At 39.9% G+C, this 25,924-nt stretch overlaps 1 protein-coding gene across 2 annotated transcripts in view; it reads left to right on the top strand.

Moving 5' to 3' along the window:
* The first annotated feature begins 7,596 nt into the window (after positions 1-7,596).
* Positions 7,597-25,924, top strand: part of LOC126281434 (cAMP-dependent protein kinase type I-alpha regulatory subunit-like) — a 214,972-nt gene continuing 196,644 nt past the window's right edge. The window contains exon 1 of one of the 2 annotated variants that reach the window (XM_049980398.1): positions 7,597-7,881. In XM_049980398.1, coding sequence (XP_049836355.1) covers positions 7,834-7,881 — 48 coding nt within the window. In that variant the 5' untranslated portion in view covers positions 7,597-7,833. The remainder of the gene's footprint in view (positions 7,882-25,924) is intronic. The other variant, XM_049980399.1, reaches the window with a different exon arrangement.

A 25,924-nucleotide genomic window follows, 5' to 3' on the forward strand; every position in this document is an offset into this window, starting at 1 on the left:
AAAAAACCAGCCGGTTAGCATACCTAACCAACAATGTAATGTACAAGGCCAACCAAGATTTAATGTTTCGCCGCCTACACGTAGAGCGTCGGCTCTGCCAAATAGTAACGCACAGCAACAAGGAAATCACTACGTACAGAAGACACATCATTTCAATTCCTATCGAAACGCATCGTATAGTAATGACTATCATGACAGATGTAAAGGTAATGAGCACAGTTTTCGGCGCACATTTAATAACAGCAGGTTTTGTCAGCAGCAGAACCATCCACAACAGATCATGATTGAACCAGACAGTCGATATCATCCCCAACCTAATATGTCAGGACGAAGTAACAGAACAGTACAGATAATTGAAACGCCACAGCATCCTCCCGCAAATAACAGCATGTCAGAAAGAATTTGACTAGATACAGTAAAGGTTGTATCTTCCAGCAACGTAAGCAATACTCTTGAAAATGTTATTACTTTTGACGACATCCGAGACACACTTTTATAAGAAAAAACAGTTATACAAAAAACCATTCCTCACCCTGTTATTGATCCACATTTTCAGCAGTAATCGATTCTGGATCACCTATGTCAGTTATAAATGAAGAAACTTTCAACGAATGCAACAAAGAGAACACCTATCCTACGTTACCAGTAGGCAAAACTATAGTAAAAGGAGCAGTATCTGGTAAAGAAGTAGATGTAAACTTACAGATACACTTATCATTTTGTATTGCAGGTCATACGTTCCACACAAAATTTTTGGATTGTTTTTAGGTACGAACTTTTTGGTACAACACGACGCAATTATTGACTTCCGAAGTTCCTATGTAATGTTAAAAGGAGGAAAAATTACAACTGGCATTGGAATTTCAGCACGCTTTATCAGCAGAAGAGCAGACAATTAATCGGACAGAGGTCACTTCTACATCGCGTAACAGACAGTCATTCCACATTGTTCACATATACGTATGGACACCACTACAATACACCAGACGAAGCCGAATATGACGTTATGCAAATGATTTCTGAGAGGGTAAAACAGAGCAGTGCAAATACAGATGACGAACGTACTCAACTACGCTATATTCTTTTACAGCAAGCTCCAGTTTTTGACAACATCCCTGGTACTATGTCCGGTTTTATGTACGAATTCAAAGTTAAACAGCACGACACATTTAAAGCCAAACGTTATCCCATTCCATATATCCACAGAGAACAAGTCAAAAAAGAATTGCAAGCTATGCTTGATCAAGCTATTATTGAACCATCAATTAGTCCGTGCATAAACCTGCTCCATATTGTTAAGAAAAAGGACGGCTCACTTCGCCTCGCATTTGATTCGTGTCATGTAACGACATTATTATTAATGAAACAGATCGCCCACAGACAATAGAAGAACTTCTACAGAAATTTCATGGTAGGCCTACTGCTATTTATTCCACATTACTTCTAAAATCAGGATTTTGACAAATTCTGCTCCATCCGAACTGCAGAAAGTACACAGTATTTCTCTGTTTTGGTGATTATTATCAATTTTCCATATTACCGTTCGGTCTAACAGTTTCTTCAGCAACATTTATTCGAGGTTGAATACGATACTTCCGACAGAATCGCAATGTATGTAGACGACATCCTTGTCGCAGAAGCTAACTGGTCTGAACATAATTTGATTCTTGAACAACTGTTGCAGACTTTTAATGCCCAAGGACTCACAGTTAATCTTAGCAAATCGTATGTCGGCAAAACTTCCATACAATTTCTTGGACATGTCATGTCAGCAGAAGGCATTGCGCCTGACCCCGAAAAACTTCAAGCTTTACGTGACATTACTGAACCAACGACCAAGAAACAGCTAGGCACCTTTCTGGGATTAATAAACTTTTTCCGTAAATTTATTCATTACTCTGCTTTAGACATCCCTAGATTATGTCAGCTGGCGGGTAAAAGCTCTATTTGGACCTGGGATAGCCAAGCAGTTTGAATTTGTTAATCTGAAACAATCCTTGTTGAGCCCACCACTTTTATCTCACCCAGATCCTACCAGAAATTTTTCCATTGCCACCGACAGTTCTAACAGCGCTCTAGGCGTACACATTTTTCAGGAAATTGAAGAAGACGTTACTACAGTAACTAAAAACATCGCCTTTGCAAGTCGCATTCTGTCACCTGCTGAACGCAATTACTCTGTTACAGAGCTCGAAACATTATGTGTTGTATGGGCATTTACCAAATGGTTCAAATGGCTCTGAGCACTATGGGAATTAATATCTGAGGTCATCGGTCCCCTAGAACTTAGAAGTACTTAAACCTAATTAACGTAAGGACATCAAACACATCCATGCCGGTCGCGTGGTTCCGAACTGAAGCGCCTAGACCCGCTCGACCACCACAGCAGGCGGCATTTACCAGATTTAGGCATTTTCTTTATGGAAGACACACTATGGTTTGTCCAGATCATAGAGCTATACAGTTTTTACTTTCAGTTAAATTTACAAATGACAGGTTAAGCAGATGGAAGCTTTATTTACAGGAATTTATTTTTACAATTGTTCACATTCCCAGTACACACAATATTGTAGCAGACGCGCTATCCCGTTCTCTCAGCAACGATCAGCAAGACATCGCCACTGACTTCTGCCAAGCAAATTTTAGCCTCATGTATATTCAACAAGTTGCATTTGAAAATATCATTTTGTCGTCATTATGAGACATAGCACAAGAGCAGAGCAAGGGCGACGTATGGACAGAAATTAACCACATTTGGCGAGATAGAAATATCGTTACCATTAAAAACAATTATACTGTACGCAACAACGACGCTCTGTTTCGCCGCTTTCACCCTGACAGCAACAACTGCTTATTATGCATTCCTGACGAGCTTGTTAACACATTAACTCATTTAAGTTACGCACATTATGGAATCAGAAAATGTTTTCTTATACTGAGAAACAACTGTTATTTTGCCAATATGGAGAAACGTATTCAACGAGTTTTTGTGTCATGTAAAATCTGCCAGAAAGCCAAATCAGACACGACTTCACATATTCCTCCGTTGTATCCAATTGTATCGATTGAATTGAGACATATGGCCGCTGTAGACATTTTTGGACCGATTCCCAGATCTAATAGAGGTTTTTGTAACATCTTTGTCGCTGTTGAACTCACTTCGAAATTTGTTACCTTCGCTCCGTTACGCAAAGCTACTACTAAATCTATTTCGAATGCATTTGTAAAACATTTTCTATTTCATGTTGGGCATCTATTGAAAGTACTTTTGGACCACAATTTCGATCTGCGATATGGACACGCATGTTACGAGCTAGAAACATTTCTCCAATCTATATATCCAGATATCACGCTTCTTCGAACCCTTCTAACGATTGATAAAAGAAATTGGTAAACTATGTAGAATATACTGCCATAAAAGACATATTGATTGGGACACACACATACTCTCATTCCAGGATGTAATTAACTCCATACCAAATGAATCTACATCTACGTGATTACTCTGCAATTCACATTTAAGTGCTTGGCAGAGGGTTCATCGAACCACACTCATACTATCTCCCTGCCATTCCACTCCCGAACAGCGCGCGGGAAAAACGAACACCTAAACCTTTCTGTTCGAGCTGTGATTTCTCTTATTTTATTTTGATGATCATTCCTACCTATGAAGGTTGGGCTCAACAAAATATTTTCGCATTCGGAAGAGAAAGTTGGTGACTGAAATTTCGTAAATAGATCTCGCCGCGACGATAAACGTGTTTGCTTTAATGACTTCCATCCCAACTCGTGTATCATATCTACCACACTCTCTCCACTATTACGTGATAATACAAAACGACACGCCCTTTTTTGCACCCTTTCGATGTCCTCCGTCAATCCCATCTGGTAAGGATCCCACACTTCCCAGCAATATTCTAACAGAGGACGAACGAGTGTAGTCTAAGCTGTCTCTTTAGTGGACTTGTTGCATCTTCTAAGTGTCCTGCCAATGAAACGCAACCTTTGGCTCGCCTTCCCCACAATATTATCTATGTGGTCTTTCCAACTGAAGTTGTTCGTAATTTTAACACCCAGGTACTTAGTTGAATTGACAGCCTTGAGAATTGTGCTACTTATCGAGTATTCGAATTCCAACGGATTTCTTTTGGATCTCATGTGGATCACCTCACACTTTTCGTTATTTTGCGTCAACTGCCACCTGACACACGATACAGCAATCTGTTCTAAATTGCTTTGCAACTGATACTGGTCTTCGGATGACCTTACTAGACGGTAAATTACAGCATCACCTGTGAATAACGTAAGAGAACTGCTCAGCTTGTCACCCAGGTCATGTATATAGATCAGGAACAACAGAGGTCCCAGGACGCTTCCCTGGGGAACACCTGTTGTCACTTCAATTTTACTCGTTGATTTGCCGTCTATTACTACGAACTGCGACCCTCCTGACAGGAAATCACGAATCCAGTCGCACAACTGAGACAATACCCCATAGCCGCACAGCCTGATTAGAAGTCACTTGTGAGGAACAGTGTCAAAAGTGTCAAAAGCTTTCCGGAATTCTAGAAATACGGAATCAACTTGAGATCCCCTGTCGATAGCGGCCATTACTTCGTGCGAATAAAGAGCTAGCTGCGTTGCACAAGAACGATGATATCTGAAATCATGCTGATTACGTGTCAATAGATCATTCCCTTCGAGGTGATTTATAATGTTTGAATACAGTATATGCTCCAAAACCCTACTGCAAACTCCTACTCCATCGACGAATTTTTTAATAGAAACAAATGATGTATATATTTATGATGTATATATTTATACTATTAGTATTGTTGTTTCAGCTTAAAAAAATAAAAAATAAAAAAAAGGTGACTTGTTCCACATCCACGAGGATCTCCTCAACACGAATCTATGGAACGAAATCTAATCTAATATAATCTAAGGTGACCAAAGACTTTTGTAGCAGCATAATTTACCCCTTTCTGTGCCAAAGTCAGATTACACCCTGCATAGTGAAGATTGTCCTTTCTCCTGGTGTTATAGCTATGCACACTGCTATTACTTTTGAATTGGTTAGGATTGTTAACAACAAATTTAATAAGAGAATATATACACTGTGAGGTTACTGTGAGGATCTCTAGATCCTTAAATAGATGTCTGCAGGATGACCATGGGTGGGCTCCAGCAATTATTCTGATTACACGTTTTTGAGCAATGAATACATTTCTACTCAACGATCAATTACCCCAGAATATGATGCCATACGAAAGCAGTGAATGAAAGTAGGCATAGTAAGTTAATTTACTGAGATTATAGTCACCAAAATTTGCAATAACCCTAATAGCATACATAGCTGAACTCAGACGTTTCAGCAGACCATCAATGTGTTGCTTCCAGTTTAACCTCTCATCAATGGCCACACCTAAAAATTTGGAAAATTCTACCTTAGCTACAGACTTCTGTTCAAAATCTATATTTATTACTGGAGTTGTGCCATTTACTATATGGAACTGTATACACTGTGTTTTATCAAAATTTAAAGAGTGTTCGTTTGCTGAGAACCACTTAATAATTTTGTGAAAAACATCATTTACAATTACATCACTTAGTTCTTGGTTTTTGGATGTTATTACTATACTTGTATCATCATCAAAAGAACTAACTTTGCATCTTCATCAATGTGGAATGGGAAGTCATTAATGTATATCAAGAACAGTAAAGGACCTAAGACCGAACCCTGTGAACCCTTCACTTGATAGCCCCCCTAGTTTGAGGAATCAGTTGTTGTTTTAACATTACAAGAATAACTTATTTCAACTTTCTACATTCTTCCTGTTAAGTATAAATTAAACCATTTGTGCACTGCCCCCCTCAAACCGTAATGATTTAGCTTATCTAAAAGAATGCCATGATTTACTCCATCAAAGGTCTTTGAGAGATCACAAAAAATACCAATGGGTGATGTCCGGTTATTCAGAGCATTTAATATTTGATCAGTGAAAGCGTATATGGCATTTTCTGTTGAAAAGCCTTTCTGAAAACCAAACTGACATTTTGTTAGTACTTTATTTTTACAAATATGGGAGGCTACTCTTGAATACATAACTTTCTCAAAAAATTTTGATAGAGCTGTCAGAAGAGAGATTGGGCGATAGTTGTTGACATCCGACGTATCCCCCTTTTTATGCTATGGTTTTACAATGGCATACTTCAGTCTATCGGGGAAAACACCCTGCTCCAAAGAGCTATTACATAGGTGGCTGAGAATCCTACTTATCTGTGGGGAAAAAGCTTTAAGTATCTTGCTGGAAATGCCATCAATTCCGTAAGAGCTTTTACTTTTCAGTGAGTTTATTATTTTACTGATTTCTTTGTATTCTATGTATGTCAGCTGAAATTATTCTTCTATATGTAGCATGTGTGTCACTTTGTGTTCTATTTGTGCTTGTCTTGGTGGCTGTCCTAAGATTTCGTATCGCTCTGATTGTTTAATTGATGCGTGTTGTTCTTCGTTTGTTTGCTCTTGAATGTTTGAGTCTATTACTGTATTTTCTTCTTCTTCTGATTCCACATTATTTTGTTGCAGTATTTGTTGTATTTGTTGTTTGATGTTTTCTAATTTTGACTGGGGTATCCTGTTATTTTTGATTATTACACGGACCTGATCAGCTAGTCGTTGTTCTGATAAAAATTTTAATTCTGGGTATCTGGTAATAAATGTTGTGTATTCTTGGGATCTGTATCCAGTTGAGTGGTTCCTAAGTTTGTTGGTTGGTAATAACAGAATATGAGGTGTCGGTTAACTTCATCTAACCATCTCATCCTCTATCTTTGTTTTCCTTCTAGAGTGGTTGCAGGAAGAATATCCTGCAAAACACCAGTATTTGGATTTAAATCATTTTCCGTGTGGCTAGCAGTGTCGTTACCATTGTGGACGGGCATAGGATTCAAGCGTCGTCTCTGACCATGACATTACTTGTCCGAGGCTTCATTAGCTCTCTCCTGAACCAACTAATAACACTAAAATGGGGGTTAGCCCTATTAGTGGATTGTTCTTTTGGTCGCCTTTTACGACTGGCAGAACATACCGGAGGATTATTCTTTTCCCGGTCCTCCACGGGGTTTATTATTATTATTATTATCACGATTTCCGAAACGGCCTTGGTTGCAGTACTTTTGTGGACCTCGACAAGCAACATCCACATTAAGTGGAATCACACGATATTTCCAGAGCACTTACACCGACTACATACAAACCAAACACCAGCCTGTTCTTGTGACGATACTACTCAGGGAGATACGAAAGTATATAATGTCAATACAGAAAATATAGTGAGGCGAGGAACAAGTTTTTAGCATTTGCTATCGAGAATAAAATCCCACAACTAATGTCAGTGAAGTCTTTGCTATCTGAACCCAACATTAAAACCTACAACAATGTACTCTAATATTTATATGCAATGGACAGATAAAGATATAAAATTTAATAATAAACAGGAAAAGCGATGCTACACTAAAAGATGCGTATATTGAGTGAACAAAGATATTATTATTACGCAGCAGTGACTAAATGGTATCTAACGGAAGTGGAAGAAAACAAAACAAACAAACAACTAATTCACGCACACTCTCCTACCCTTCCACTTTTTTACGTACGTATTGTTGCGTAGCAAACAAAAAATTCGTTGTTAAGATTCTTTTACTGTAATATGTCACTGCACTGAAGTGGTTTCATATGCATAAAGTCTCTCTAAAACCTAAATAATCGTCATCATCTCTTTAAGAATCAGAGTATAAATTAAAAAAGGAGGTAAAATCCAAGTATTTATAATGACGTCAAGAACCACCACAAGTGCGGCATCAGTAGAAGAAGTCACGGTAAGGCTTCGAAATACATTAGTGGCGGATACGTAGGCGATTTTAAGACAAGTGGTTCTGTGCGTGCTCCTACACTACTTCATAGTTTACGGTTGCTATGAAATTTATATATGTGCAGCTGTTTACTGACCTTATTGATAATCATTTGTATAACCATCTGACGATGCCTATACAACACAACAGCTGTCTGCAGGCAAATATGAAATGAATGTAAAATACATTGTTAGCCGCTCCAAGCGGAAGATGCGCTTTGTCGGGGCTCATCGTTCAGTTGACAATGTGTATACGATTAATCTTGGTGCGGGCGCACCTACTATGTGTAGCACGCTAGCTTTAAACAACATTGTCTTGTACCGTTGCATTGATGTTTTACAATTGTGAGCCCATACCTCCTCATTCATTACTGCTTAGGCTGTCAGTGTGATAAGTTATGTTGTCTTTCATCCAAGTGAGCATCAGTAATATAAAATAAACTGGGAGGTACGTGATAACAAATTTACAGTTCGTTCAAGGAAATGACCCACGCTACGAGCAAGTGGCAGAATCCCACAGTGAGGCGGTTGTCTACGAGATGATTCGTATTTGAATAAGTGGTTGGAGACCTGGCGCAGTTGCGCTGTTTAATGTTTCGACGGGGTTACTACTGTGGGGTTAACACTTGCACACGTCAATAGAGTAATATAATGAAACTTTGTTTTATCATTGTTTTAATTGAAGAGTGTTTCAGCCATGGAGGTAAGATTCTTACCTCCATGGTTTCAGCTCATGAACGTAAGGTTATGTTTGAGTTCAGATCAGAATTGCAAACAGTTAAACACTGTGTGCCGCATGGGTCGGTGCTTGGGCCAGTACTATTTATTCTCTACGTAAACGACTTCCTTAGCTATATAAATCAGAAACTTATAATGTACGATGATGACACAACAATCATTTGCACAGCTGACACAAAAGAGGAGCTGGAGAAGGAAGCACTCCTGAATATCGAAAATGCAAATAAATATTTAACGCAAAACAACCTGTTTATGAATCGGTCTAAAACGATGAATGTAGTATTTCAGACCAATTTTAGTGAAAATTATAATATAAGCGTTAAAATAAATGGAAAGACCATTAAAGAAGTAACCAGCACAAACTTTCTAGGAACTATAACAGACAATCATTTGGCATGGGGGGGGGGGGGGGGGGGGAGCTCATAGATGCACTGTGTAAAAAGATAAACAAACAGATCTTCATCATGCATAAAACAGCTAAGACTGTGGATGATAAAGTCTTCAGATCAATGGATTATTATTTATTATTATTATTATTTTTAAAAAATGAGTCGGCTTACTGGTTCAGTGTTCATTATTTAAATCATGCTTATTTAAATCAGGCTTTCCTAAAATGTGTGATATGATGAACAAAATTAAGTTCTCTTGGGTTTTCCTTTGTAAAGGAACATTTGATAATAGTTACGTATTTCAACTTTTGCTTTGCAACCTTCAATTTCAGTTCCTGTCTCATTTTCTAAGTACTGGACACTAACTTTGGTGCCACTAACAGCCTTTACATATGGGTAGAATTCCTTTGGGTTTTTGTGAAACATCATTTGACAATATTCTGCTGTGGTAGTTATTGAAGATTTAATGTATTGCCCTCTTGGCAATATTTCATTCAGCATCTCTCTATCTATGCGTGTAGATCTTTTTGACACTTATGAAGCAGTAGTCTTTGTTTCTTTAAAAGTTTCTTTGCAGTGACCACATATGGAGATTCCCTCCTCATTATGAACTGTTCCACTGGGTATATATCTATCCAATGCATGGTCAATTATTCTTTTAAACTTGAGCCAGAGTTCCCATACATGTTCTTGCCCTTTTCAGCCACCTTTATGTACCTATTATTCAGGAGTGCTTCGAATTCTGGCACTATGTTACAAATTCTGTGGCAGTTAACCATTAGGTTTCGAATACTCTCACCTGTGGGAGGAATTTCTTTTGACTTTCTAGGTTTCCTACAAGCATTGTTATCTGAACTGGATTGATAATTGCCTATCTAAAAGACCCTCTGATGTGTGGTGCACACTTGAGCCACTTTTCACAGATCTTTTGAAGTATCTGGTTCAGTCCTTCCACTCGACTCAGAACCAAGGGCCTCGATTAGTTCTGGGGACAGTGCTGCATACTATGAACTTTGTTGAATCTTCGTTACAAGACTGGTCCTCTCACCTTTCTCTACCTGTCACTGGAATAATCCAGTATGACCTCGGAGCTCAGACCACAGGCATCATTTGTTCCATTGTGCATCACAATCTGCAGTAGCTTGCAACCTGTTCCCTCAGTGGCTGCCAGAATAGCGTCTTTAACATGTTGAATGAGGTCCTCAAACATACACACTGAGTGCACCTGGTGCCATTTCCTGTCCTTTCATGATGATAGTCGAAATGGATAATATGGAAATAAATTTTATTTTAGTGCTATTCACTTCAGTAGAGATGATTTGTTGAGATAAAATTAGTGAAGCTCTGGCGAACAGTGTCATGATTTAAAATGCTTAAATTTCCTAGTAAAATGTGGAAATGCGCATTTTGGAATACAAATATCAAGCACAGCCTGTGAAGGGGAATATTGTGCTTGTCATATTGCAACATGTGCAGTTCAATGCTTTATTGGGAAATTGAGCATTTAAATGGTGCCACAGAGACATTTGTACCACATGTCATGTAAGGATGTCCATATGGAATGAAACTAACAGCTTAATAAATGCTCATAAAATAAAGATTGAGATGGTTTTCATAACATTCATATTAAGAACTTGTGGAAGCACATGATCAAATATTAACCTTCCTTCCATTTGTTTGAGTTGGGTGAAGCATATATGCCATTAGCCACTTTTCCTATGTAGCAAATAATGAACTTGCATCATAAAACAGGAGCTTGGCTAAAAGATTTTATAAAACCAGTTCAGTCACACGGACTCAGAAGTATCATTATTGTATTTCTATGAGCAAAGCTATAGCAAAATATCGTTCTGGTTTTAAGGAATTTGATGTTCATAAAATTCAAGTGAGTCCAGATGCTGTGGCATTTGAACAGACTACAGGACTTGTTGCTTGTGGCTGTGCCAACAAATGGTGGATGGCCTCTGTGCTATCAAGAGATTAAAGAGGAGAAATAATCCTGGTCATTAAGGAATAGAGAAACTGTAAATGTGAAAAAGACAAACTGTATAACCTTTTGACTAAATAATAAATGCAGTGATACCATAATAAAAGTAAATAATGATGTACTAGATTGTGTAACTATTACCAGATTCTTGGAGATGAATGTAGATTGTCAGTTGAAATGGACAGACCATGTGAGAATTTTGGTAAAGAAGGTATCCTCTGTCAGTTGAAATGGACAGACCATGTGAGAATTTTGGTAAAGAAGGTATCCTCAGCATGTTATGTCCTACAGATCTCTGCACTGTGTGGAGCATTTCATGCCTCAAAGTAGCCTACTTTGGATACATGCATTCAATCCTCAGTTGTGGAATAATGTTTTGGTGAATAAGTGCTGGGAAAATACAGACTATTTTCAAGATTCAGAAAGTAACTCAATGAATAGTAACAAATAGCAGCAACAGGGCACTTGTAAAGATTTATTCAAAGAGGTAGATATTCTGACAGTTTGGCGTGTGAATACATCTATCAATACATGACCATGAACCGAATCCAGACAGTATTTACATCTAAACAGAAGAAACAAGTCAAAAGCTCAAAATAGTGTGTCATACTGTGGAACAGAATTGTACAACACTCTGCCACAAAGATGCAAATGGTCCCCACACCTTTCAACAAAGCCCTAAAAGTAATTTACTACATAATAGCTACTACATTGTGAATGGGTATTTAAAATAATTATAGATTGTAACTTAATGCTCATAAACATTGCACTATGTAAAAGTTTTGTGATATGATTAGAAAAGTAGAACTAAGTAAAATACTGTGAGAGGAATGTTTATATTATTGAGAAACATATGTACAAATCCCCCCTCCCAAGAACCATGGACCTTGACGTGCCTCAGCAATACAGATAGCCGTAGCTGTTGAGAGACCAGACAAACGTGGTTCTTGAAGAGGGGCAGCAGCTTTTTCAGTAATTGCAGGGGCAACAGTCTCAATGATTGTCTGATCTGGCCTTGTAACACTAACCAAAACTACCTTGCTGTGCTGGTACTGCGCACGGCTGAAAGCAAGGGGAAACTACGGCCATAATTTTTCCCCGAGGACATGCAGCTTTACTGTATAGTTAAATGATGATGGCGTCCTCTTGAGTAAAATATTCCGGAGGTAAAATAGTCCCCCATTCGGATCTCTGGGTGGGGACTACTCAGGAGGACGTCGTTATCAGGAGAAAGAAAACTGGTGTTCTGCGGATCGGAGCGTGGGATGTCAGATCCCTTAATCGAGCAGGTAGGTTAGACAATTTAAAAAGGGAAATGGATAGGTTAAAGTTAGATATAGTAGGAAACACTGACAGGTTTCAGATATATTACGTAATGGTAAGAGAGAGATTTAGGAACCAGGTTTTAAATTGTAAGACATTTCCAGGGGCAGATGTGGACTCTGACCACAATATATTGGTTATGAACTGTAGATTAAAACTGAAGAAATTGCAAAAAGGTGGGAATTTAAGGAGATGGGACCTGGATAAACTGACTAAACCACAGGTTGTACAGAGATTCAGGAAGAGCATAAGGGAACAATTGACAGGAATGGGGGAAAGAAATACAGTAGAAGAAGAATGGGTAGCTTTGAGGGATGAAGTAGTGAAGGCAGCAGAGGATCAAGTAGGTAAAAAGACGAGGACTAGTAGAAATCCTTGGGTAACAGAAGAAATATTGAATTTAATTGATGAAAGGAGAAAATATAAAAATGCACTAAATGAAGCAGGCAAAAAGGAATACAGACGTCTCAAAAACGAGATCAACAGGAAGTGCAAAATGGCTAAGCAGGGATGGCTAGAGAACAAATTTAAGGATGTAGAGGCTTATCTCACTAGGGGTAAGATAGATACTGCCTACAGAAAAATTAAAGAGACCTTTGGAGATAAGAGAACCACTTGTATGAACATCAAGATGGAAACCCAGTTCTAAGCAAAGAAGGGAAAGCAGAAAGGTGGAAGTACTATATAGAGGGTCTATACAAGGCAATGTACTTGAGGACAATATTATGGAAATGGAAGAGGATGTAAATGAAGATGAAATGGGAGATACTATACTGCGTGAAGAGTTGGACAGAGCTCTGAAAGACCTGAGTCGAAACAAGGCCCCCAGAGTAGACAACATTGCATTGGAACTACTGACGGCCTTGGGAGAGCCAGTCCTGACAAACCTCTACCATCTGGTGAGCAAGTTGTATGAAACAGGCGAAATACCCTCAGACTTCAAGAAGAATGTAATAATTCCAATCACAAAGAAAGCAGGTGTTGACAGATGTGAAAATTAGTGAACTATCAGTTTAATAAGTCACAGCTTCTAAATACTAACATGAATTCTTTACAGACGAATGGAAAAACTAGTAGAAGCTGACCTCGGGGAAGATCAGTTTGGATTCCGTAGAAATGCTGGAACACATGAGGCAATACTGACCTTACGACTTATCTTAGAAGAAAGATTAAGGACAGGCAAACCTACTTTACTAGCATTTGTAGACTTAGAGAAAGCTTTTGACAATGTTCACTGGAATACTTTCTTTCAAATTCTGAAGGTGGCAGGGGTAAAATACAGGGAGCGAAAGGGTATTTACAATTTGTACAGAAACCAGATGGCACTTAGAAGAGTCGAGGGGCATGAAAGAGAAGCAGTGGTTGGGAAGGGAGTGAGACAGGGTTGTAGCCTCTCCCCGATGTTATTCAATCTGTATATTGAGCAAGCAGGAAAGGAAACAAAAGAAAATTCAGAGTAGGCATTAAAATCCATAGAGAAGAAATAAAAACGTTTAGGTTCGCCAGTGACATTGTAATTCTGTCAGAGACAGCAAAGGACTTGGAAGAGCAGTTGAATGGAATGGACAGCGTCTTGAAGGGAGGATATAAGATGAACATCAACAAAAGCAAAACGAAGATAATGGAATGTAGTCGAATTAAGTCGGGTAATGCTGAGGGAATTAGATTAGGAAATGAGACACTTAAAGTAGTAAAGGAGTTTTGCTATTTGGGGAGAAAAATAACTGATGATGGTTGAAGTAGAGAGGATATAAAATGTAGACTGGCAATGGCAAGGAAAGCGTTTCTGAAGAAGAGAAATTTGTTAACATCGAGTATAGATTTAAGTGTCAGGAAGTCATTTCTGAAAGTATTTGTATGGAGTGTAGCCATGTATGGAAGTCAAACATGGACGATAAATAGTTTGGACAGGAAGAGAATAGAGGCTTTCGAAATGTGGTGCCACAGAAGAATGCTGAAAATTATTTGGGTAGATCACATAACTAATGAGGAAGTATTGAATAGGATTGAGGAGAAGAGAAGTTTGTGGCACATCTTGACTAGAAGAAGGGATCGGTTGGTAGGACATGTTCTGAGGCATCAAGGGATCACCAATTTGGTATTGGAGGGCAGCGTGGAGGGTAAAAATCGTAGAGGGAGACCAAGAGATGAATACACTAAGCAGATTCAGAAGGATGTAGGTTGCAGTAGGTAGTGGGAGATGAAGAAGCTTGCACAGGATGGAGTAGCATGGAGAGCTGCATCAAACCAGTCTCAGGACTGAAGACCAGAACAACAACATAGTCACAATACTTTTACTCATGGTTGGTTAGTCACATTACTTTTACTCTTGGGTTGGTCCACAAGTTCCCAAACACTACTGTTGTGGTAACACTTTACTTCCTCTTTCACGGCCTTTATCCAGTCGTTTAACTAATTGACATGGCATCCTCCAGATTTACAGGATCTTCTCACTAGCTGGAAAACTCACTCATCAGGTATGTCACATAATTTGGATACCCTTTGGGTCTGGGTACATGTCCTGCTCTTCTGACTGGCTGTTCAACTTCTGGAGGATCAGGGTCCATTGGCAGCATTTCTGTCTCCTCTATGTCTACCACTAACTGAGCATCCAGGTTGTAGCCTGGGTATTGATTAGCATCTGCTTTGTCACTCTCAGAACTGCTGACTTCCACTATTTCTTTTGCCTCACAACGTTCAACGCATACTGGTCACTTGGCCAGAACATCCAGTAATTTTCATTTTCTGTTGGTGCCCTGGTACTGTCAGTCATGCACTCATTCTTCAGAAAAACAATGCTCCTGTCTTGCATGATTTTTTTGGGATTCTGTCAATCAATTAGTCTGAGATCTGTAGTCATTTGACAATACTCAACAAAACCAAATTCCTTAGCTTTGGCATCCTACTTTCTTCTTTTTTGATGTGCTGTATTGAGAAGAGCTCAACAACCAAATAATTTCAAATGGTTCAAAGAAGACAACTTTTCCTTTCCATGACTCCTGTGGAGTCTTACCATTAAGTGTTATTTGAGGAACACGGTTCTTTAAGAAAAAGGCTGTGTTGCATGCCTCTGCCTGTACTGGTTAGGTGCACTATGCAGTCTTACAAATTGATCTATTCACTACACCATTCTGTTCTGGACTATAGCACACACTAATCTGATGCTCTCTGAGAAATGAATAAAAATTAAGAGTTTACAAATTCACTACTATTATCCAATCTAACAGCATTGATTTTTGGACCAACCACATTTTCTATCCAAGTTTTGAACACACAGAAAAAATCAAATATTTGATCTTTACTCTTAAGAAAAAAAAAATGTCTTTCTAGAATAATCACCCACTAGTAAATAATTATGATGAAGTCCCATACTCCTTGACAGAGCATAGGGGAATGATGCGGGATACCCGCACCGCCGTACTAGGCAAGGTCCTAGTGGAGATGGTTTGCCATTGCCTTCCTCCAACCGTAATGGGGATGAATGATGATGATGAAGACGACACAACAACACCCAGTCATCTCGAGGTAGGTGAAAATCCCTGATCCCGCCAGGAATCGAACCCGGGACCCCGCGCTCAGGAAGCGAGAACGCTACTGTGAGGCCATGAGCTGCGGCTTCTAGTACATAGATGTACTTGTTACATTAACTCATTTTAGCTTGAAAAATTGTACTAGTGTACCAAACATTTAGTTTATGTCACATTCTACAAAAACACACTTTGCTAAACAAAACAGTTGCATTACTTGTTCCTCCAAAAACTCCACAGCAGAAGTGTTGCCAACCTCATTTGATATATATATATATATAAAACTGCAACACTACCCTTATTTAATGAAGAGAGAAAGGAGTAAAGAAGAAACAAATTGACACAAAATATCCTTTTTTTACATAAAACTAACAGTCTTGGTTTTTCTAGGGATTTAATCAGTATATCTGCTGGCTGATTCTCAGTTGAAATATGCTGAATGCCTAACTCTCAGATGAAAAAAATCTTAATGTGTTTTTTGTTACGGTGGATCTCAGGATTTTGTGCATTTTTCACTGTTGCTTGATTGTCAGTATTAAGGACTGGAACTTCCATCAACTTTCTCATTCCTCTAAAATGTTTGCATAGTTAAATTACATGATTTCTGCATGGGTAAATTATGCGCTTAACAGGTTCTGTTACACTACCGGCTCTGCTTCTATTGTAGATGTGGCAATCATTGACTGAGCCAGATGATAGCTCCACTTCCATGTGTAATAACTACACCAGATGTTGACCATCCACTTTTGTGGCACTGTCCAAAGTCCTCATCACTGTAGCAATGTAATATGCCACTGAATAAATTTGAACAATAGGTTGTGATTAGGTCACATATATCTGCTTCATACTGGAATACTCGCTTTAGTCTTACTACAGCTGCTGTTGAAGAGTTTGAGACAGGAAGATCATACTGTAAACTAACTAGGGTGTCTTTCCAAGGATCAGGTTCATCAGTGCTCCCAACTGCTTGTCAATGAGGAAAGTTGCACTCCTCTGCATTCTTTCTTTCTGCTTGTAGTGTATCCACATCGTTTACCATTTGTGTTGGTACAAGTTGAAATGTTCCAGAGTCTCTTTGCATAGGCTTGCTGACTTGAGGCACCATCATCAAAGTGTTTTATCTTGAATCTGAGGAAATACGGTGCTGGCTTCACAGCAATCTTGAACTGAACCTTCAACTCATCAACAAACTTTCTGGAAACCTACTGATAACTCACCACAACTAACTTGTCGTCTACATAAAGAATGACTAACAGTTTCTTGCCACCTTCATCTCTGATATGTAAGCAAATATCTGCATCACTTGCCTTGGAACCTGCTGTCAAAAGAAGTGCTCTGAAGTTATGCCAACATCTCAAGGCCTGCTTAAATGCATATGAACTTTGCCTTAATGTGCAAACTCTCCCTACACCATCATTGTAGTCTTCAGGCTGTTGCATAATACATTACTTTGTCTAGTTATCCATACAATAATGCTGTGGACACATCAAACTGTGTGAGATGCATCTTCTCACCTGCAGCAACGCTTAACATTGAACGAATTGTGCTCAGCTTAGCTACTGAACCGAAGATTTCACTGTAGTTTATGCCATAGCATTGATTAAACCCCTCGACAACAAGCCTTGCTTTACATTTCTTAGTACCTCATTGTGGTTAGTCTTCACATGTAAAACCCACTTACAATATAACTTTTGCTCCTTTTTGTAGAGTAGTCAATTGCCATGTCTGAATCTCTAGTAGTGACTTCATTTCATTTTTCATAGCTTGCTTCCAGTGATTTCTTGTGTACCACTTACAGCTTCTTCATATGATTCTGGTTCTTCATCTTTTTTTAAAAATTTTTTTAATTTTTTTTTTAATCATCTCTCCAGTGGGCATTCCAAAGTTATTTAGCCATGAAGGTTTCATCAATGTTGAGTGATTTTGGAGTTGTTTATGAGACTGGTTAAAGAGTTCCTGTTCTCTGGTATCAGCACCTCTTCTCTGGTGTCAGTACTGTCCTCTTCAGTCTCCTGATTCTTCAGACTCTTCTTTGGTGGAGTTTACCTTATCTTCTTCCTGAGCTGCGCACTTTCCCTGCTTATTTTGCTCAACATCCTGCAATGGTAATTTGACTTGTGCTTCACAACTTGCAACTCTTTCGTGGAAGATTACATCTCTGCTAACAGTTTTCTTTTCTTTTTTCAACCAAATTCTGTAATGCTCACATTCATCTAATTTCACAAGATAGTTCTTGATAGCTTTCTTATCAATTTTCTATTTCTTTGAACTGGGATGTAGGCTTAGCATGTAGAGACTATTATATGTAAATGTTTTATTCTCAGATTCTTACCTAACCTTAACTCAAAGGGACTAATACCTTCCACAGATAATTTTCCAGTTCGATTTAGAAAGGTACACTGATGCTCCAAACAATTCTGCCCATGTGGCTGTTGGGAAATTAACGTCTTTTTTTGAGTACTTGAAGGTTCTTGCCATTTCAACTACAGTTCATATCTTACTCTCACTTCCACCATTTGGCTGTGGTGTGTAGGGTACTGTCAGCCTATGAGTAACACCATGTGCATACAGTATGTTCTGAATTCCTTACTGTCAAATTCTAGACCATTGTCACTTAGTAGACCTTTGACTGTGTGACCCAGCATCTTCAAATGGTGAACATATTTCGAAGCATCCTTAACTTCAGATTTTTGCCTCATGATGTAGCAATATTGAAATTTTGTGTAGCTGTCTTTGAACACAACCATATATATCTTCTTCTTCAAAGATTCATTAAAAGGTCCACAGACATCAGCTTTTGTCAGTTCCTCTTGCTTGGTTGTCTTCTCTCCCAGACCAAGCGGCAAGCAGTTTGCTTTGCCATAAATGCATGGCTCACAGAATGCCTTTTCCAAGGGAAAACTTATGCCCAATTCTCTTCCTAATATTCCTTTGACATGGTGTTTCTCCTGATGTCCTCATTTCTCATGGTACAGTGCAATAATGGAGTCTCTTTAATTTCTTTTACTGCAGCAATTTCTTTTTAATTTCTTTTACTGCAGCAATTTCTTTGAGCAAAGTTGGTTGAATTTCTGCATGTATGAGGGTTGGAACTTAAATAGTGGCAACTATTTATTCACAACTGATACAAAAAAGTTACATGTTTGCTCATGTTACTGTCCTTCAAAGTAGTCACCAGCATCATGTAGAACCCGTTCTGAGCAGTCCGGAAGGAATAGTATACCGTTAGCAGAGCCTGTTCTGCTGATGGTGTGAACGGAGCGGTCTATTGCCTGTTGAATCTCTGGAACAGTTCTGAAGCGAATGCCACGAAGTCGTACCTTCATCTTCGGAACCAAATCAAAGTCGCGAGGACTTATGTACAGGGAGTATGGTGAATGGTACAGCATGTCTCAGTCACATCGATCCAAAAGAGCAGCCACAGCTTGCTCTGTATGCGCCCGTACATTGTTGTGCAAAATGATGGGTGGGTTGCGCACAAAGTATTGCCTCTTCTTTCGCAAAGCTGGTTGTAGGTGATACTCCAAAAGTGAACAGTAATACAGTGCATTGACGGTCTGCTGTGGAGGAATGTAATGAATTAGGATAACACCATCACAGTCGTACTTGAGAATCACCATAACTTTAGACCACTCCATTTGCACCAGTAACAGAACAGGCTATGCTAACGGTATACTATGCCTTCCACATCGCTGGCAACGCTTTCTATACAATGCTGGTGACCACTTTGAAGGACAGAAACAGGTGCAAACATGTAACTCTTTTGTATCAGTTGTGAATAAATAGTTGTCACTATTTAAGTTCAAACCCTCGTACATGACTCCAGAGGGCTTCCGGGTTCCATGCAGCACTGCTTTGTCATCAACTTTAATCCAACCCTCCTTTGTTGATGACTTAAATTCACTGATTCCACTCTTGAGTGGCTGACACTGAACAAGTTTCTAGATAGATGTGGAACATACCACTCATACAACAGCATCATACTGTGACCATCAGTTACAGATGATAACCAAATATTGCCTTTATCCACTGCCATAAGGGTTTCTTTTCCAGCTGCCTTTACACAGCATGGACTGTCAAATTTTAGAAGGTCTGTAAAATACTCTGACCACCTGGTCACATGCCTCGTAGCTCAGCTTGTTGCTTAATCTACTTCAACTGAATAGGGTTCTTCACAGCAGAAATAAGCACAGCCCTAGCAGCTGCAAAACTTTCCTGGCTGCTATTTTTGTTTTGTTTTCCAACAGAAATCCACTTTCTGCTATTCTTTTTGGCCCTTTCATTTAGAATAATTGCAAATGTAATCTTGTCTTGATTCATTCTCAACACAGGTGTCTTTACCATCTGGTTTTTGTTTTCTTACATATACTGTTAGTGCTTCCTTTTACATTTTGTCACTTTTTGGATTCTTCATGAAATTCCTTTCTAACATACATAAATGTTCTATTAATTTACTTGTTCTCTTTTCATCCTATGTTAGCAACATCTAGCTTTATTGAAAGGTTTCAAGTTCACTTGGTCAAATATGCAAGGTTTTGTAAACTAGCATAAGATCTGGTTAGCTTCAGGTCCATTGTTCAACTCATTTCACAAACTCCTCAGTTTTGATGTACACATAAAAACATCTTCATCTGGTATCCAGCTAAAGGAGAAAAAGTCTGTGCAGAGTCTGAATTACTGATTCGTGGATGAGGCTTTAGACTGCTGCTTTAATGCCTCCTGTGTGTCATTAGCTATTTCCTGTTCCATTACCTTTTGATTCACTTCATCACTAATTGCACTAGTCATGGTACATTTTGGGTAACAGTTTGACTTTCGGTACAAGTCAAACTGTTCTTTGTGCTTTTCAGCTCTTTTGTTTGTTGCGCTGTCTTCCAGCACTCTGAGCTTCACTAATCTCTTAACAGTGACATCCAATGCAACTTTATGGTAATCCAACAAGTATCTTATTTTCCTTTTCCAAATTGGCCTATCCATGTCTCCAATTAGTAGTTTAATATTCTTTTAACACACACATTTTTGCAGGATGCAGTGTGTGACCCAAAAGATACTTACTGAATACTAATCTTTTAACCTAAAACTTAGTTGTCAATGTGAATGCCCTCAAAACGGTGATATGCCCCATAAAGAGATCAGAATAGAGATGAAATGCTAGATTGCATTTTACGTCAGAATGTTAACTGTTTGGAGGTGGATTAACTCACAAAGGATAAAAAATGATTATGTTAATTTCCAGTCAGGATTGGATTCAAATAAAACTCTACACTGAACTTGAAACTGCTGTGCTGCTGTTGCAGCACAGCTTTTCAAGTTCAGGATTTGCTTCAGGGGCACCTGTTGTTATGATGTAATCGAGGGGGGTGGTAATGGTGCTGCAGCAACTAAACAGTCAGTGACAATGTTGACAACACCTGTCACATGTCATGTCGGTCATAAATTGTGTGATGTATCCCTGTTAGCAGAACTGTTGAAGGGAAATTTGGCTGCTGTCTTTTTGGCTGAAACCTACGGTGACAGGCAGTGGTTAGTGAAGCTGTAAAGGGGCATTCTTCTTGCCTTATACATGCCAAGGAGCTTGTGGTCAAATGCGGCCCAGCTCTGCTGCTGCTCAACCAGCTTCGCAGAGAAAAACCTTCGACATGTTGCAGGATGACAGCATCTGCAATGGATTGGTTGGCATCCATGGTGATTGCAAGAGTGGATAGATGGATGCAGGTGGGACAGAAGGACAACATTGGAAATGTCTTATTTTGTTAACTCAGAGCTGTCTGTATTTTGCACTGTCCAGGGTATGGGTCTGTTGCCTCTAATGTGGTCGCTCTGGAGGGCAGTACTGAGTGATGCCACGTTCTTCAGGTGATGTTGGTGAAAGTTTTCCCCCTCTGATGAACTTTGGGAGTTCCATAAATATTTTGGGGTGTGAGAATTCGACTATGACACAGAATCTCTCGCTCAGTGGGCAATAGCTGATAGGAAATATTCTATTCCCCTGGAAGTCCATCTCAGAAACATTGAAAATGCACTTTTCCAGGTTGATAATCAGTTCTGCACAAGTGGATCAGGACATTGTCCAAGCATGCAAAGGAGCCCAAGGGGCTATACAGAATGGGTTATCGCTGTCTTTTCCATGTCCTCTGAAGTGACCAGAATTTGTGTGAATGCTTTAGTGAAGTCTTAACTTGCTGAACAGGGTAACACCCGACAGGCTGTTACTTTAGCTGTGTAATAGTGGAACAGGATAGTGGGTGGGAACTAGTCAGGCATTGAGGCCGCAAAAGTCACCACATGGGCACCAAGCCCTAATGTTTTTGGGAACGAGGTGCAATGTTAAGCCTGATGGGTCCTTTGAGGGGCATAACACCCTGGCAGTGATGGCTGTCTCATTTTTGGCTTGCGGACCATCGCTTGACCGGTGGGATGGGGTAGGGTCAGCAAAAAATGCCGTGTGGTTTCCAGACTTGTAATGTAGTGCAGCATATTATGGCATGCAACTCTGGGGTCACTAGAAGGGCAGGTGAGGAGCGGAAATTCAGCAAGGAGGTAGGCAAAAGGGTTGCAATAGGAGAACTGCTTAGTGGCGAAATGGGGGTGCAGGAAACACAAGGAACAAAGCAGTGGGAAGTAGCATTGACGATGCTGTGGTTTGGCTGGTCAAGGAGAAGGCCATAGTGGGCGATGAAGTCAGTGCCAAAGATAGAGTCCATTATATTGGCCATAGCAAAGTCCAGTGTGAAACCTCTGCTGAGGTCAACAACCGGTTGTAGGAATGATAGGTGGTGTGGTGGAAAAATTTGCCATGGTGGGGAGGGGGGAAGGGTAGAGGAAGATAGCAGCCAGAGGGGGTATACGGTGAGGTAGGAGCCAGTGTCAAGCAGGTAAGCTGATGGGGGCAGGAGGAGAGTTGCCACAGTAGTGCATGTACAGGCACTGAGACACAGCAGAGCCATCGGGCATGCCTACTGGTGGCTGCCGTCAGAGTTCGGGCAACATGTACAAGGTGTCCAGCTGTTGGCAGTGTCATTGCCGAAACACTCAAGGTACCGTCACAAGCTGTTTGTCCCCAGTTTTATTTGCCCAGATTATTTGGAATTACTGTGGGTTCAGCCAGAGCTCAAAGGTGCTGGAGGCACTGTGATGGTTGCTTATCGGTGCATTCCTGTGATGAAAATAGCACACATGTGTGCTGCATTTCGATGAGGCCAGCTGTCCTATCTGTTGATCTTTGAGCACATTGAATTTGCAGAACTTGGGTAGATCTGTGATGACCTAAAATTTCCTAGCTGAATAAAACTGTGTGCCACACTGAGACTTGATCTCAGGACCTTTGCCTGTCATGGACAAGTGCTCTACAATGTCCTTTCTCTCAGGAGTGCTAGTTCTGTAAGTTTTGCAGGAGTGCTTCTGTGAAGTTTGGAAAATAGGAGCCAAGTTACTGGTGGAAGTAAAGCTGTGAGGACTGGTCGTGAGTTGTGTTTGGGTAGTTCAATCAGTAGAGCATTTGTCTGCAAAAGGTGAAGATCCCGAGTTACAGAGCCTAGGTCCGGCACACAGTTTTAATCTGCCAGGAAGTTCCATACCAGCACACATGCTGCTGCAAAGTGAAAATTATACTATGGTGATGATGTTGCTTGCGTCCATAGCAACCGAAGGCTCAAACTGTGCGACTGTCAGAGCGAACTGTGTGGCATTGCTAGCTACCGAAGTACCTGCAAATATTGCTTCCATGGAAATAAACTTCTGACGGAGTTGCGAGAGTTGAATGGTTGTACATGGACCTTGGTACAGTCTGTCTGGGGGTGAAAGGGGGAAGAGGGTGTGTTGAGGCAGTGACATTTTGCGCAAAATGCACTACTGACATATGAGCAGGTGCAAGCCAGCCATTGGCTCTGTTATCTTAGGAGGGTTTAGGGGGGTACTGGGCATTGGCTGGGGCCAAGCTCAAAGGAAGGGGTTGGCAAAGGTGGAATCATTTCTGGTTTAGGTCACAATGGTATGCTTGCAGGATGCTGGCCAACTGGAGCGTAGAATTACATGGTGTGAATGGTGGAGAGGGTTGGGGGTAGCAAGGTGGGGAAGAGGTGATGTCAGTAGTCAGTCTCTGGAATTCATATGGGATCACCAGTGTGAGAACGGCATTGTTGATCTGTCTAAATGTGTCATGGGAATGAATGGTTTGGAATGGCCCATGACTTTGGCAATGCACAACTACTGAATATGCATTACAAATAACATTTTTATTCAATGAAAGAAGAGAAAACAATAAGCAGATTACAGTTCTCAAACATGTTTGGACATCTACACTCTGTGCTAAATGAAGAAACAAAAAAGAAGCCACTGTGTAGGAAGTGAACACTGGTGCACTGATACACAGTTTTAAATTTTCCAAGTGGTGATTCCACAGCTAGTGCAGTTAAACTAACTCTGATACTAAAAGTAACATAATAATCTGGATCACTTGTGTGGGACAACAGTTCCTAACAATGTATGGTAATAAAAGATCACACTAGTGGTGGAGCTAATTTAATCTTAAATTTGAGATAGTCTTGTGCAGAGCCCTCCCATTGTGCTTGCCCCAACTACTCTACAAATGTTTACATGCAGTAGCACTGTTTATTGGATGGTGTTCACCATAACAGCTCAACAATTACACTAGGTCTGCTTATCGGCAAATTCATAACATTGACACAAGCAAGTTGAGTTTAACAACAGGCAAGACTTAGTCCAGTCAGTCCATGTGTTTGGTACTGTGTCACCTCTTTACCAACTGATAAAAGAATTATGACTTATTTGATGCCATCACAGCAGTCTCCATGCACACACATCCTCTTGTTCCCAGTGGGACTCAGGAACTGTTTGCAATTGTTCTGTGCTTTTTCTTGGTGTACCGCCAGCTCACCAAAGACATCCCAGTGCGCAACAGTACTGCTATGCATTTCAAATCCAACTCAGCCACTATGTTGTCCTCTTGCTTGAACTAAACTGAACACTCAGCAAGCTGTTAACTCTTAACTGCCCGAATTTTTCAAAATTGGATATTTAAATTAATTTTCAATTTTTTGACTTCTTGTGCATCTAAGTAGTGCATATAAGCCGTTATTTGACTCTTCTCTGTCTTAGTTTGTCTGTAACATAACGTGTCCATATGGATGCGCTGGGCACTCAGATGCGTATTTGAAATATTTTCTGTGATATTGAAATACATTTGAAGGTTTGTTTTATTAATAAGATGTTTAATACTAGTAAGGCAAAATTTGAACAAAATATTTTTTACAAACCAATTTATAACACCATACACAAAATAATGTACAATCATTTGTTTTACTGACTTTCATGGTCCACTTCAAAGCATTCTAAACACAGTCCTACATCACATTTTGAGTGAACAGCTGATGATTTCTGTTTGCAGTACAAACCTAGACATCTTCTCTTTGTTGGGACTCGCCGATCATTCAAAGTGCCGCTGCGCATCCTTTACATGCGGCGCTGTCTGCCAGCCATGCAGCGGCCGCGCCACCTAAGCGGCCAGCCTGGCAGCAGCCACTAGACTTGGACTCAGTGTTCATTCAAATGTTACCTTCTTCACATGTCTTGCTTCGTCAACTTGCTCAGTGACTTATATGTGTTGCGTCGCTTTGAAATATATGTGTTCAACTTGACGTTATAACAATTGGCGACGAGGTAGTGGATTTTTCCTTTTCATTGTTGACCCACAGGTTTCCATGGCTACTGTCGAGCAACTATTGCAAGGTCTCATTGAATTGCAAACGCTTTTAACATCAACGATTCGCGATTTCATAGCGGCTTCAAATGCGGGGCGTTTCTCGTCGTTGTCTATACCTCCTTTTCCTCCTTACGACGAGACGGCGGAAGACTGGTCTGATTACGAAAAACGTCTTCGACAGCACTTCTTGGCATTTCATGTCACAGACGAACAAACATGTAAGTCTCTGTTCCTTTCATGGATTTCACCTCAAATGTATCGGTTCTTGTCGCAATTGGCTTCTTTGAAAAATCCTGCATCTTTGTCCTTTGCTGAAATGTGCTCAC

Source organism: Schistocerca gregaria, chromosome 7 (assembly GCF_023897955.1).
Source record: "Schistocerca gregaria isolate iqSchGreg1 chromosome 7, iqSchGreg1.2, whole genome shotgun sequence".
NCBI classification, from domain to species: Eukaryota; Metazoa; Arthropoda; class Insecta; order Orthoptera; family Acrididae; genus Schistocerca; species Schistocerca gregaria.